Below are 15,303 nucleotides of genomic sequence, written 5' to 3'. Positions count from 1 at the left end.
AATAAAAAAAAAGGCTGAGAATTTAGAGACTTTAAAATTAAAATTTGTTTATATATTTAAACATTTCCTTACGCAGTTCTATCATGTGCACTTCAGCAATTGTTTAATAGGCTGGTATTGAAAAGGCAGGGTGCACCGTGGCCATAGCCTGGCTGTGCCTCTGCATGAGCAGCAGGAGGAATCCTCACCACATGGTGTCTCTCTCCAGCTGGATAAAAACCTGCCTGCCTCGCTCACCTCGTGTGGATCACACGCTCTTTAAGGCTCCAGCGCCTCAGCCGGCTCCGACTCCACGGCTCTGAGGCTGTCATAGCTAAGCTCCGCTTCCTAACGAATTAGCCTCTCTTCTGTTTTAGTCCCGGAGCATTGTACTATTGCCGAGTTTCTCCCCTTGACAAAGAGAAAGGGTATCCGTCCGGTGCAATGCACGGTATATACACGTATGTGAGTATGGCATGTGACGGATCGTCTTTGACAGCTTTTAAATGTTCTCTTGAGTGTAATGCCGAGCTCCTCTGGGAAGTCACGTTCGCTCAGATAAGCGAAGCTCTGTGCGGTATCCATCACTGAGGAGATCTAGAGCGTTTGTAGATCAAGTAGCGGAGGTGACGCCTTTATGTACACGTGGAGACGATGTTCGGTGTACATAGAGAGCATAAGTAAGTATTGAACCTCTTCTCCAAATATTTGGAGCTTTTCCTTCCAGGGAGAGATGATAAAAGTAAGCAGTTTTACAACCTAATGCATCTTGGGCAAACTATTAAATCCCTTTTAATTGTCTACAGTGAAGTCATGAATGACACTGAACTGCATACGTGTAAAATGGGAGATCATTTACCCGTCATGGTGTAGTTCCCACTGCTCTGGTGCTCATCGTCCGGCCTGCTCGTGGTCCTCTTGCTGGGAGACAGAAAGCAACAATATTTTATGGATCACCACAGTAAAAACATAGTAAATGCATGTACACTTTGTATTTGACGGGGACAATTATGTTCCAGGACACGTTGCTCGGACATTAAAGTATAACGCAAGAGAATATATTTAGCATGGAAACTCCCTCCTCACACAAAGGCTTTTCTATCTAAAAACATAACCGAGCACTGAAACAGCAGGACGGATCTAAGGGGTGAAATATGGTCAAAGTTACACCGTGCCTCAGCTGCCCGGGGGCTTGAACAGACCTTTACCGGGGGATTGGGGCAGCATCTTGTAAATTCTGGAGGAACTGAAAGATTCCATTATTCAAGGGGGAGTCTTGTTTTTTTTACCGTTTCATGGCCTTGTATTACAGAAAACAGCACAGAATGCACTTTGTGGGCAGTTGAAGTTAACAAACCATATAAGATTGAAATCCTCATCAATCAAGCTATCATGAATTACACCCTGTGACTCACCCCTACGGATCGATAAATCCACAGCAAGCAGGGGGGGGGGGGGGGGGGGGGGGAGAGAAAAAAAATAATTCACAGCTTGGAGAGAGCTGCATAACATGACATGCTCTGAAGGTAAAATGAGCTCCGGGATTGCATTATAAAACAAATGATCGTATAATGATAATGCAATGTAGTTGGTCATTAAAAAAAAGGGAATGGCTTTGATTGGAGGACACGCCGGCGTAAGAGTTTGTTGTTAAAGACAAAGAACAAGGTCGAGCAGGTGTGAAGATGCAAATAATGAAGTGTGTTCTGTGTATCATGTTCTGTATTTGGCCTGTTTATGGAAAACATAATAATTCTTATGTGGGGGTGTAAAATCAAAAACCTTGAAATTTAAGACTAACGGCAGATCTGCATATAACGTGAGAGCTGCGCGTGAGTTGTGGCTTTCAGAGCCTTATCTCTCCGGATGAGATAAATAAATGCAATAATTTCCATCAAGAGCAATAAAACAAGACTTCTGACAGGCTGTGGTATTTATGAGCTGACGCCTGCAACTCAGATTTATTTGCAATGAAAGGGTCGACTTTCCTCCTCCTCATTTACATCAGCATTTGGCCATGTTAAATCCAGGCCAATGGTGCATTTTTAAAAGGTTGGCATCAATCTTGCGGGAACGATTGCCATATTCGATGCAGACTTCTTTGATTGGTTTGAAGGTTGATTCCACCTCTGAGGAAGAAAGGTACACATCTTTCAAAAGCACAGAGACATCCCATGGACGTGGGTGGTGGGGGGGGGGGTGAATGGTTTAAACGCCCTTTTAGGGCGTCTGTGTTTGTGTTGTTGAATTGGTACTCAGAATAAACAAAGAGAACAGAGAAAGTATTAAGTCGGGCTATTTATCTATGTATCTGAAGAAGTAAAGTGGTACTTAAAGCCCCGGAGACTCGACGTGAAAGCAGGGAAATGTGCTGCTCGTGAATTCTTTCCTACAGGACAACCTCCAGGGTTGCCTTTCCCATCTGTTTCAAACACAAAGCTGTCTCAATCCAAATTGGTGATTTCTAAATACAATTTTAGGTACATTGGAGAGGGTAACATATGGCAAATCAATTAGACAACTAATTCTTAAAACAAAAACATGGCAAATGCATTTGCTAATCAACAGCAGTGTTGGGGCTCCTATTATGTCGGCCACTGGAGTTTTGACAACAATTAATCCTCATTCCAGGCAAGGAGAGCCATATTGACACATATTCCTAATTTGAATATTCAATTACAGTGTAGTTCCTCATCAAATTATAGTAAAACTGGGAACACGGCCTGAAAGAGTTACGCAATTAAAACGCAGATCAAGAGTCTTATGTTCCCATGAAATCTGCCGGAGATAAAATCGCATTAGTGCGGCACAGCAAACGACGACACTGAGGATTACTTGACAACTTGAATTACAGTTCAACGGATTCTTTTTTTTGTATGGTGTCCTTTAAAGTTGTTCCACGTGGAATAAGGGAAAGAGTTGTCTGGTGTGAAAGAAGGAGAAGGAGAAGAGCAAGTGGGAGAGACAGCGGGGACAGACGAGTGGTAGTCAGTGGAGAGGGAAGATGAGGATGAGAGTAATATCGCTGAAGAGCCAGAGCTGCGATACAGAGAGCTGGAAGCTCTTGTTTTGACACACATCCAGCCTTTTCCCCGTGACAACATCTCCGCACCTTCCTCTATGTGCCGACAGTGCTGCTTTGTGGGAGCTGCTTTCTCACCCATCATTATCCTCCTTTAAGCTCGGTGTCAGGTGTTGAAAAGAGGATCTCTCTGAATTTTTTGGTGGCAAATCACCGAACAGTCTTGAGCTCATCAGATCTCCGCTGATCACTCGATCATTCCTGACACCGCTCTCTGCGTTCCTTCCGCTTGATCTCCGCCACTTTTTTGGCAACTTTTTTCCGAAACACAAGAAAGTAATGAGTGAAGATTGAGCCCGGGGAATGATTGTTCTCCAGCGCGACACACTGACAGTCACGGCGTGTCTTTTCTCCTCCAGAGTCGTGTGTTGGTGGGAAGTCTTTGTTAACCAGCGAGCAATGAAAGCTGATACAACACTCCTGCAGAGCTGCAGCAATGTGTGGAGTGTCACAGGTAGAAGACAGTGCTATCCGAAACATATTGATATGCACGCCAAATCTGATACTGATGACTCTCTACTTCACGCGTTGGAAGAAAAAGCCGACTACGGTACGCAGAGGGGAAAAAATATACTCGGCCTTGACATTTTTATCGCCGTACGGTTTGATTTAAAAAGCGTCTGTGTGTACAATGGCCGACTATTCTAAGAGAAATGTCAAAAACCTTGATTCTGAGTGAAGTGAAAGGAATTGCAATATTAGGACAAGGCTAATTTATGCTAGCAGTCGGTGTAGAGGTCAGATATCAGCCTCAGCAATGACAGTTTTATCAGGAGAACAAATGGCAGCGTTGGCCAGGAGAAGGAAGGAGGGGGATACTTTACTGGACACATTAAAAGGCTGACCGGATGGCTCGGGTTTTCCACATTATGAAGTCAGGGAGCGGCTGATACCGCCGGTCTTGACAAGAGAACAAGCCAAAGTGGTTGACATCAAGCAGGCAGCGATGAATCAAAACAGAACACGGTTGGCCAGTTGAGACACTTTAGACAAACTCGATAAAAGAGACGTTAAACACACACAAGGTTCAAACGCATTTGCAACGGCAGACCGCTTAACGGGCCCGTACACCCAACAGCTTTAGTGGCTCAATATGGCGCGACAGCCTGAGCCAATAACAAATACGGATTTTAAGTTCAGTGTTTATCCTTGAACCATTCCTTTATTAATTCCTGAGATTCCCTCTCACGGGGTTTCTGAAGGGTCCGCCGAGTTCAAGACTTCTTAACAGCACATAGAATTCAGTTCAATACCTGTTTCACAATGATAGCGGCCAAAGCATTACGGTATGTTGGGATGATACGGCCTTGAGTTCTTTATTATCGTATCACATGTATTTCCAGTACTTCCCAGGAGTTTATGATGAGAACTATTTCATGATAATTAATGTGACCTAAACAAACTGCAGACAATGGATGGATGGATTAGCCAATTCAAAAGGATCATTTATTTTTAGAGCTGCTAATCAATTAGTTGATTGAAACAAAATAAAGTAAATTTTGATGTTTAATTAATTAATAATACATTTTTCATACAAAGAAGCTAAACATCTGCTGGTTTTAGCTTCTCAAATCTGTAAAGGATCCCAAACCTTATATTTGCCAAATATGATCGGAAATGAAATATCTTCTGAGTTTTGGACTGTTAAACGTGTTGATGATGTAACTTTAGGCTGTGGGACCGTTTTTCACTATTTTTAACATTTCATACACTTACCAAGTAATTAAATAATTTACAAGAAAAAGGCTTATAAGTTGCAACCATAATTCATTCAAGTTGAAAGACATTGAGCTGGAGCTAGCAGTAGTGACTGGAACTCTAACTCACACTGAAGAACTGAACAGCCCTGTACATGCACAACGTACTGTTGCAGCGATCCCACTCTCAGTTTACAGATTACAGTTTACAGTCTCTCAACAGCCCGGATACAGACAGAGAAAATATTTCAAACTTCTGTAAATTAACTCTTAGATTCTCTATCCAAGGCTCTTTTAAAAGCCATTTCTAGGAAACAAATTCAACAACAAACAATAGTTTTTAAAAACTGTTGAAGAGCTGCAGACACCCTGTTTTCAGCTGACAAAAAGATACAAAAACAATTCAAATACAGCACCTTACCCTTGATGCAATCACTCCGTGCATCCCATAATGATGCAACACCCTGCAGTTACCGTGGACTGCAGCTCTGCGCTGCGCTGCTACTGATTTGCAGTGTACGACTGTACACAACTCTAACAAGCTCCCGCTGCCTGAGGCAACTTAACATTTGAGAGGGATCACTGCAGCTTTCAAAATTATAAGGGTCATTAAAAATGTACACATTATTGACTGTATTTAAAACATCTTTTCCACTGACTGTAAAGAGCACTTAAATTTAAGAGGTGCTATTCTCCAAAGGCCATAAAGTTGTTATAGATAGCCTGAAGGAGGCATGGAAGAGAGAATTTCATACTCGTACTGAATATGAATAAAGTATAGTGGGGTGATGCTACACAGACAGTTGCACTGTACCTACTTAAGCCAGCAGTGAGGGTTGAAGAGCTGTTTATAAATCACTGTGTCAAACTATCTAATCTGTGACTTTAAAGTAACTACAGACATATTTATGGCTGTATGTACGGTTGTCTAAAGTGCATGTAACTACACGGAGAGGATGCCAAATAAATAGTCAAAGAACCGCCGCCGTCTAAATGGCCCATAGTGCCGTCCTTATGTGTCAGCGCATTACGGATGGAAATGCTCTCAAAAGACGACTCTCTGACTGTGAAATGAGTTTGAATGTTAATACGAGAACAGCAGCCTGTGATCTCAGCAGGCGTCACGAGGGGGGTGCGAGTCGCTTCGAGGTGCAATTTATTCCAACCTTTGAGCCTCACCGACGTGAAAGTGGGCTTCAGAAGAGCGGAGGGTTACCGGTAAGAGTCACTAAGGCGTACACGTGGGCCCGAGAGCCCACCAGAGCTTCAACACGTCAAAGATTATTGACCATCGATTTCCAACAAATACGGACAATTCACAAAACTCAACCCAGATTGAACTTGGGGGTTTTTTGGAATTCACGGCCGTCCATTGTGATTGTTCTCGTCCCGCTGAGTGGCACATGTGAACAGAAGCTCTGTCTTGAACACGCTTGCTGGCATCCAGCGCTCTGGCGTGTTGTGGCTTTTACTCAGCCCAGCACAGGATGGCAGAGCAAAGCACTTCAAGCTGGCAAACCGATCAGCCCCCCCCCCCGTGCCAAGCTTCCCCCGTTCTCCACACCGAAGGAGTCTCGCTTGTTTATTTACAATTTGCCGTGGAAATCCCCGAGTCCTTCTCTGCGATAAATAATTGAGCTGTTTGATCTGGACACAGTACAAAGGGTGGCTCTGTTGGCTCTGTTGGCTCCGTTGGCTCCGTTGGCTCCGTTGGCTCCGTTGGCTCGGAGGCCTGAGGCGGAGGAAGCCTGAGCAGCGTGAGCAGAGGAAGGGTACACGCACGCTCTCCAGCATGGCGGAGACCTCGAAGCTCTCCTCCCTTCCTCTGCAGCTGTCGCTCGCTCTCCGGGCTACGTCTCCTCCTCTTTTGTCTGCACAGTACAAACGCTCCCGTCACCGCAGTCAAGAGGAGCGACCTGCCTCCGCCTCGCGGGACCGACCCACAAATAGCAGGAGTTTAGCCCTCATTGAACTCATGTTCTTGTTCGGGGGGGGGATCCTGTCTAGTTAGCCTGTCTCTCCGGTTCACCCTCGCTACCTTGTTTTGTCCGGCCACAACCTTTACTGCAGATTGCCCCAGAGTGATCAATTGTTTGGGTCTTCATTGCGTAACAACAGCTCAGGATTACACTGAGCGTGAAATAAAAAAAAAAAGGAAGCAAGGAGGAAGGGTAAACTTCGAGAGGCACTGCCGAATAAAGTGACGTGATGTTACCTTGCAGTGTTGGCTGGAGCATCCCCGTGAGCCGTACTGGACGTTTCCTGGGAGGACTGATGCTGAGAAACATCTCCCATTCGGTACCATACCCCCATACTGTTTATCTCGCTGTGTAAAGATGAAGAGGAGACACACAAGGTTCTAAACAGCTACTAATCCTTCATGCAAATGAGTAAATGTATCAAATGTGGCGATTTATGGAAGATACAAAATATCATGAATACATTTATTTCCAGTGCCAAGCAGCTCACCCTATACAGGTGTAGTTAACGAGATGGTACTTGGACTTGGCAATCATCTGGATGTCGTAGACAGCCGTCACAGCGGCCGCACAAGGGCTGCTTTTCACGCAGAGCCTCCTCTTCCTCGTGGCCATTTCCTCTGATGAGTCAGGTACACATGAGGGAGTCAGACAGGAGTTGGGGGAGTTTCAAGCTTAAAAGAAGCATCTGTAGACATTTTACATATCTCTATATATATCCTAATCTATCTTATGCTTTGCTATTCAGTCATTACCAGTCTCAGCATCAGAGATGAGCTAATAGCTTCTGAATAACTTGCTGTGCTCAAAAGGAAATAACTGGACATTGGAAAGCCACAATATCCACATGCATTATTATAATTTTCTTTATACTTTTAGTGGGTAAAATGACAGAAGCAAGAGAATCCTCCATCAGCTTTAGTGCACAACAGAGATTTAAACTGGATACTCAGAAACGCATACATTATGTCCCATGTATACATTAAACATGGATTCACATAAAGTAATAAAACATTAAATTACACCACAGCCAAACAAAACGTAATCTCTTTTCTTCATTCTGGCAAAAGAAAAAAAAAAATCATTGCCATGCTTCTCTATATTGCATCTGTGCCTCGCTCATTTATTTCCCCTGCAACACTGGAAAGTGCAGTGTAAATGCAATGATAATAAAAATAATAAACAAGCTGTCCTCACTCCCCACACCAAAATATTATTACATTTCCAAGGCATGGATAGTGAGGGGGGAAATACATAGCACTCAAAAAGCACTAAAGCATTGGGGAATGCATTTCATTAATATTAGATAACCCCCATCCACTCGTCCTCTCCCCAAATAAATACATAAATAAATAAGCTCCTCATAAAGAAAAGCACAGCTCCAGCTGAGATAAACAATGACTCATGATTCTCTTCTCTTGTACCTCCTGGGCAAAATGTTTATTTTATTCCCACAGTCTGCCATAAATTAAGCTAACCTGCACCCATAAAACATTCACTATCTCAAGCAAAGCTGCCCCCGAGGACCTCTGCATAAGCTGGTCGGAGAGAGAAAGAAAACAACAACAAGAGGGTGGGAGGGACGAGTGGTCGCTACCGACTGCTTACTTACTTGTGTCCAATGTTTCTTCCACAGGTGTGAAGCCCTCCGGCAAAACGTCCTTAATGTCAATCAGCTTCACGTCCACAACGACGTCAGCGCCCTAACAGATAGAGTGCAGGCAGGACATTTAAAGCCGCGTATGCAAATTCAACTTTTTAAAAAAAAGGGCAGAGAGCAAGAAAAAGAAAAAGGTTCGTCTTTTCTTTTTTCTTTTTTTTTTGCAGGGCTCAGTTAAGAAAATGTAGAGATAATAGAGTCAATGATTTACTAAAAGCTCGGGAAGTCTCTAAAGAGAAGGGTTGACAAAATAGCTGAAGTAATTACTCTCTAATAGCTTCTTTTTTTTTTCTGCATCTGTGAACTTGTAATCATTCTCAACCTTTTGGCGAGAAGCTGTGGGACGGCGGCAGACGGAGCAGGCAGTCTAATCAACAGAATGGGACTGGTTAAAAACAATCAGGGACTGTGTAGTTGACATTTTCAAGCATGACTCTTCCCTGCCTCCCATTACATTTTCATTTTTTGCCATAATAAATTGCAATAATACACAGCGGCAGTAGAGAGTGGTGCGAGCCAGGCGTGACTTGATGCGTCCGAAAAAAGGCTGGATTTCACTGCTACTGCTGCCCGACAGTCATTACCATTAGAGACATTTTTTATTCATAGTTTTTAGACTGACTTAAGGAGGAATATGGATGAATGGTATTACTATGCATGGAACCTTGTTTTTCTGTGTTTTTCCCCTTTTTCGGTTGAGATTTCTTCCATCACGCCCTGACAAAAAGAGGCTTTCTACCTCCAACCTAGAGTATGATAAATCACAAACTATTTACTTCCCCCCACATAATTCAGGGGCTAATTTTACAGAATCTGTTTTTGTCATAGACAATTACAGTGGGAGCTCCTTTGAGTGGCAGACAAAATAGGCTTTGTTGATGGCTCTGTCATGTTTTATTTGTGTCAAAGTCTTTAAAACAGTGTGGACACACATTTTAAGATGAAATACAGGAGCTAGGGGAGGGCTATTTGTTTGCTGTGTACTAAACTGAGGAGCAGATTGAGCTCAGGCACGAGGCAGCCGCTGCCAAGTTGCCTGGCTTTTAGAGGACACCCTGACAAAAAAAAAATGGATTAAGTCCTAAAATTGAGCTGATACAAAACGATAACACAAATTGCAGGTTTTTGTTTTCACGGTCTGCATTATCTACCAGCAAGCCATGGAGACAAATGAGAAGGCAGCCAATGGTAAGCTGTGCAAGCTGAAGTTAGACAGGTAGGTGTATTTATGGCCACGGAGCCGCTGACAGCAGCGCATCAACACATCAGCTGCAGGCTGCAGGCGATTCCAAACTGCATTATGAGGAACATTAAGAAGATCATTTCAGCCACTGAAGAGTCAATGCTGCCCAATTAGGGAGCTCTATTTATAGCACCACCACACTGAAAGTGCTTCTTGTGGAGTCATTTCTGACATACAAAAGGTCTATTTTTATATTAACAATTAGATGTGCATCAGCTTTCAAGAAGCACTGATTGCAAACCCGTATTCTGTAGAGGGACGCTGTTGATTGAATAAATTGGAATAGTTGAAACAGAGCTCATTATTATTTCATGAATAAATGATAAATAATATCCTCAGGAGGAGACTAAAAAACGTACATGAAAAATATCTCACAGATGTGTTATTCATCTGGAATATGCAGGCAAATCCATTATATGTAAAAGTTCAAAACTGCACTGCCAACGCTGTTTAAATGGGTCTTTCCACTGATCAAAGGGCATTAAGACTTTCTGGCAGCAACCAACGGCGCTAATAACTGCTGGCAAACAACAAGGGTGGTGCAGACGAGGCGTTGGTGCAGAATGCATAGCGAAAGGGAGAAGTTTCTATTCGCACTTACAGTTTTTCTGGTGAAACAGAGGTAGCGCGTGACCTTGGATTTGAATAAGCCGTCCTTCCACAGGTCGGCGTCAGAGCCATCTGTTGTTTGTGCAACCTACGGGAAAAAAAGAGAAAGGAAAGAAAAAACACAAGGAGAGAGAAAGAAAAACAGGCGCAGGAGGTGGGATAAAGTTAATGTATGTATGCCATGAGCGTGTTGCTATTTGCCTCTTCCCTTGCATACTAGCCTTAATTAACACTTGCCTACACTAGCGCTCCATCTCATTAGTGCTGTGCGTGGGTAAAGGAGTCTTAGCCTCCGAAAACAGGGTGGCTAAAAATATCATCCCTTGGGACCAGGCTGATTAAAGACGCCTTGCCAAGGATCTGCTTTAATAAGGAAACGGAACTTCAGTGTGCTTTGGGGAAGGAGCTGGGATTATATTTGTGGTAAATGTGGAATGCATCTTTTGTTTTTTTTAGAACTGCTGTGGTACCCCTTGAGCAACACACAGGTAAACTTCACAACATGCACCTGAAATAGTTTTCGCTCCACTCCCTATGTGGAGTTTCACTGTGATTTAATGAGACGAGACTTCTAAGAATACATTACTGAGGGTTTAAAGCTATTTCAAGTGTGTGTCTAAATAAGACACAAGCAGCTCGCCCTTGCACAATAGGCTCATTCAAAGCTGGAGATGATCAGTGGAGTAAGAAAAAGCAAAAAAATAGATTGCACCATATTGACAGCAAAGGCACCACAAGTCAAGCTCAAGGTCCAACACCACATTGCTATGTAAATGCAGGTACGCGGGGCAGAATGATATAGCAAAGCAAGAGTGCTTCCACCGTTCCAGTAAACATGCTCGGCTGAAGCGTCATGTTCCATCGGCCATCATGTGAGAATCGCCTAAAGAACTGCCAGAGTTATTTTCTAAAGAGATCCTTTACAAAGAAGAGTCAATCTAATGAGGTTCATTCAAATGAAGAAGTCATAGATCTCTGCACCCACCCACACACATTACCCCCTTGACAATAATGATGAATGACCTCGGTGACTGGGTGGGGGAAAAACATGGCATGGGTGGGGGGGGGGGGGGATTCATGAAAAACCACCAGTGACTATAGCAGGGATGGGAGCGGAGACTAGAGTGGGGGGGGACAGAGATAGATAGCGGGATGAGAGAAAGAGAAAGAGTGGAAGATGAGGGGAGAGAGGGATGGTCTCCAGCAGCAGCACCATGAAAAGGTCCCAGAAGGAGCCGATACATCGCCAGCCTCCCCTCTTTCCTTACAAGACAAGCCGTCTTGGCCACTTTTTCCAGGTCAGTAGCCAGCGCATCCTGTCAGCGTAAACAAAGGGCTCGCTTTGTGAAGCCCAAAGTCAAGTTGAGGAGTAACGAGGGCACGATCCCCCTCGGAGGCACCTCAGGCATCATCCTGCCACAGCTGCCGGCAGCGAGGACGCGACGCAGCTTGCATGTGAAAACGCCACTTGCCGAGCCACGGCGGGGGAAAAGGCGCGGGGAAAGTTGCGATGGCTCCTCTCTGATAGTTTCGAGCCCGGCGCTGGATGGCTCCATCATGACACACAAGACTTCAATGAGAAGAATGCCACACGTCTGATAAGAAACATCGTGCCTCTGATATTGAAATACGGTTGTATCATTTGATTTCAAATGCAATGACAGATTCAACTGCCACTTCTTCAAGTCTAAAGCTTACAGTGATCTAAAAGCCCACTTATGAAAAAAAAAAGAGTGTTTCGGGGGTGCTGAATAAGTCCTATGAAGGATCTCTGGAGACAGACACCACGATGAAGCACTGAGAGGCACAGCTGTGAATAAAAAGATATAAAAGGCAAACAATCAAAAAGCTCTGGGGAGTGGAACCAGGTGGGAAAGACATACGAGAGGTACAGGGAACCAAACCAGTCCTTTCAAAGAAGAACAGAGAGACAGAAAAGAGACAAATGTTATGGATCTTTTCTCTCAACTGGAAATAGATGAACTGTTTATATATTAAAAGAACTACAGCTGCAGTTGCTTTGAAAAGTAATTTGACTTTCAGCAGAGCTTTGACTGATACAACTCTCACGTCTGTGCATTGAGTCTGGAGCTAATGTTGGATCCGGGGGGGTGATTAGCTTAGCTTAGCTAAAGACGCTATCAGACAAATTTTGTTTATTGTGGTTTTGTCTGTTTTGGCAAATGAACTGCACTCAAAACACAAGTGTGGAGAGAAAGTCTGTAGTCAAATGATAAAAACATTATCATCTGTGTATCATTATTACAATATCAATATTTCATTTTTTTACACACCACCTTATCGTAAACAAACAAGATACAACATTGTATTAGTGAGTGTTTTGAGTTAGGAACAGAGCTAGGCTAGCTCTTCAGCTAAGCTCAGAACCTTCTGGAAGTAGCTTTGGGCTGCACACAGGCATGAGAGGGATATCCACCTACTCTTCTAACTCTTGGCAAATAAGATCGTTTTCCTTAACTTTCAAAACTACTTATTTGAAGTACAGATGCTCACTCAAAAAACAGCCATTGTGTTAGAATGGACATCCTCGCTAATGGTGGTGCTGGGCTTCACCAGACAAACTTCACAGTGATGAGTTTATATCATATGCTCAGGTGTGAATCTGAAACACACAATTCTCCACTTTGCAAGCTGTGCACAGAGCGCGAGTGTGCGTGAGTCTACTCGTGGCGTTTGATGTTGGGTGGCTGCCGGTGCTTCAGCAAAAGCTCCCGATCCCAGTGGAGCAGTGTTTGATGTGGGCCTGTGCTCGCTTGTGTTGGAACAACCTGCTCTAAGTTCAGAGATGTGAGCGCAGATGTGAATGGGTAAAATAAATAAATCAATACAGCGTAATATCCTGAGACTTCCCGTTCTCAGTGCTGCATTAGCACACTGATGCCAAGTGATGAGATTTGTGTCCGCAGATAAAAGACCACATATGTTCTGGAAGATGGGACGAATGCATTTGAGATAGTGCTTCAGAGTCAGAAAGGCCTTGAATTTCACTATGGAGGCTAATTTGCACTTTACTATTTTACGTATTTTATTACCTAGAAGGATGTGTTTTACATTAAATGTACTTGTATTGCGCTTTTCTAGTCTTACGACCACTCAAAGAGCTTCGGCGATTATCAAACGTACACTTGTTGTAACTTTGCATTAGTCGTCTTTTGTTTTCGTGGCAGCTTGAATTCATAACCCAGATCATGTTTCAAAAGACTTATTCAACCCAAAGTCTGTCGTGAAACAAGGAGACGCAAAGATAACTTGTAACATCTTCGTCTACAATACATTCCCTTAAGTCCAAACTATCTCCAAATGATGAACCGCTGCTGTACAGCCTGGGGCTGAACAAAAAAAGTATTTACAAGTTACCGAGTTTCTATCCCAGAGCTGAACCAGCGCCGGTGACTGGCTCTCAGCCCTCCACAACATGCACAGTATTTGCACATCAGTATTGGCGCACTGGAGCAGCAGCGGAGGAAGTCTGACGGGGTTTCTCTGCGTTTGTCACTACCGTGTGGTGTTAACGCAGTTCCCCTGCCAGTGGCTTCGTTCTGATGCCAACCCACCATCATCTGCCAGAGATTAGAACGAGCTGGGGTGTGTGTAGGGTGGAGCAGGAAGAGACAGAAACAGAGGGAGGGGTCGGGGGTGTAGGGAGAAAGCAAGAAGTCTGAATAGGAAGCGAGAGAGAGGAAGAAAGATGTGCCCTCCAGCTTGTTGCTGTGCTTTGTTTAACTTACTCACTATCTTCTCTTTTTAAAACACAAGAACGGCTCATACAAACCAACCGATCCTCCACCACACCCTTAAACATTCCTATCATTGTTAAAGTTGCTGTGGTACTTGAGTTTAGAGGCAACATGGGCTCGATTTAAATGACTCTCTGTGGGCATCAACCAAACATCATTAACTCTTTGCCTCTGGTGTGTCTGTTAGTCTAGTGGCAACAAGCAACAATGTCAGGAAGGGAATCTTGCTAATCATCAAAGTAAACTCGATGAATAAGTCATCTAACAGCTCTAAAAAAACAAAAAACACATTGGAAGGCTGCCAATATCCTGGCTGTAAGTTATGCTGTACAAGCAGCTATTACATGTTCAACCAACAAGCAACTGAGCAGAACAAAAAGAAGATTATATTTCAGATCAGACTTTTAATCAGTGACATTTTGGACCTGCGACAAGGCTGGCAAAACATTTATAATAATAATAAATATGATTCATAAATACATTAACTGTGGCTTTTACAGTAGAGGAGATGCAAACAGCTTTACAGGCTTTCCATGCGTATTAAATGAAACTATGTGTTGTAAGTCGACATGCATACTCACAACATAGTAGCCATCAGGGGCCTTGCTGAGCGAGGCGATTACTCCGACTGCAGAGATGGGGTCTGCTGGCAGCTGGTTGCTCACTTCAGACATGTCAGAGCTGCGCTAGAGAAACAGAAGAGCCTCATCACTTGTTTGGCATTTCACCAGAGAAAACGTACGGCAAGGATCCGCCGTTGTTTTCCTCTAGAAGGAACTTTAGATACATCGTGGAAATCAATGCATGTAAATATTGAGAGAATTGTGTTACAAACCTGTACTTTGGCACAGATGGTCCCGGTTAAAAAAAGGGGGAGCAATTTAAATGTTAGAGCTTTGAATAAATAAGCAAAATGCAGCTAGTGAAACCAAAATAAGGACTTCACCCTTCAGGGTCATTAACTGGAGAGTGGACAAGGTTTTTCTTGGCTGAAATGACCACATTATTGACTTCCTGATGAGGCTTATTAGGATCTAGAAGAAAAAGTGCCCCTCTAATCCAGGACCGAATGACAAGTGAGACCAACGACAAAAACAGCATTCGGACACCACCCAATGACTTCACCAAATCACAAATTAGGGGGAGTGATCACATATTTCCAAGGAAGTCCCAATCAATTGCTATCTATTCCTGTCCAAGGGAATTTTTCCCTAATGGGTATGCAAGCCTTTTTACGGGGTAAGTGGCTTTGCAATGGTTCCCTTACGCAATTTTATTAGATTAACTTTAAAGCAT

The 15,303-nt window shown here is 43.5% G+C and overlaps 1 protein-coding gene across 1 annotated transcript in view; it reads right to left on the bottom strand.

The window, feature by feature from the left end:
• Positions 1-14,681, bottom strand: part of mvb12bb (multivesicular body subunit 12Bb) — a 28,914-nt gene extending 14,233 nt beyond the window's left edge. Inside the window, exons 1-6 of the mRNA XM_076104905.1 lie at positions 14,589-14,681; positions 10,242-10,337; positions 8,350-8,440; positions 7,228-7,357; positions 6,974-7,084; positions 839-900 (exon numbers count right to left, since the gene is read on the bottom strand). Coding sequence (XP_075961020.1) covers positions 839-900; positions 6,974-7,084; positions 7,228-7,357; positions 8,350-8,440; positions 10,242-10,337; positions 14,589-14,681 — 583 coding nt within the window. The remainder of the gene's footprint in view (positions 1-838; positions 901-6,973; positions 7,085-7,227; positions 7,358-8,349; positions 8,441-10,241; positions 10,338-14,588) is intronic.
• Between the last annotated feature and the right edge of the window lie 622 nt (positions 14,682-15,303).

The sequence above is a fragment of the Anarhichas minor genome, unplaced genomic scaffold (genome assembly GCF_050575085.1).
Source record: "Anarhichas minor isolate MPS153535 unplaced genomic scaffold, ASM5057508v1 ptg000030l, whole genome shotgun sequence".
Lineage (NCBI taxonomy): Eukaryota > Metazoa > Chordata > Actinopteri > Perciformes > Anarhichadidae > Anarhichas > Anarhichas minor.
Note: the sequence above shows the minus strand (reverse complement) of the source record. Positions and strands in the feature narration are given on the sequence as shown.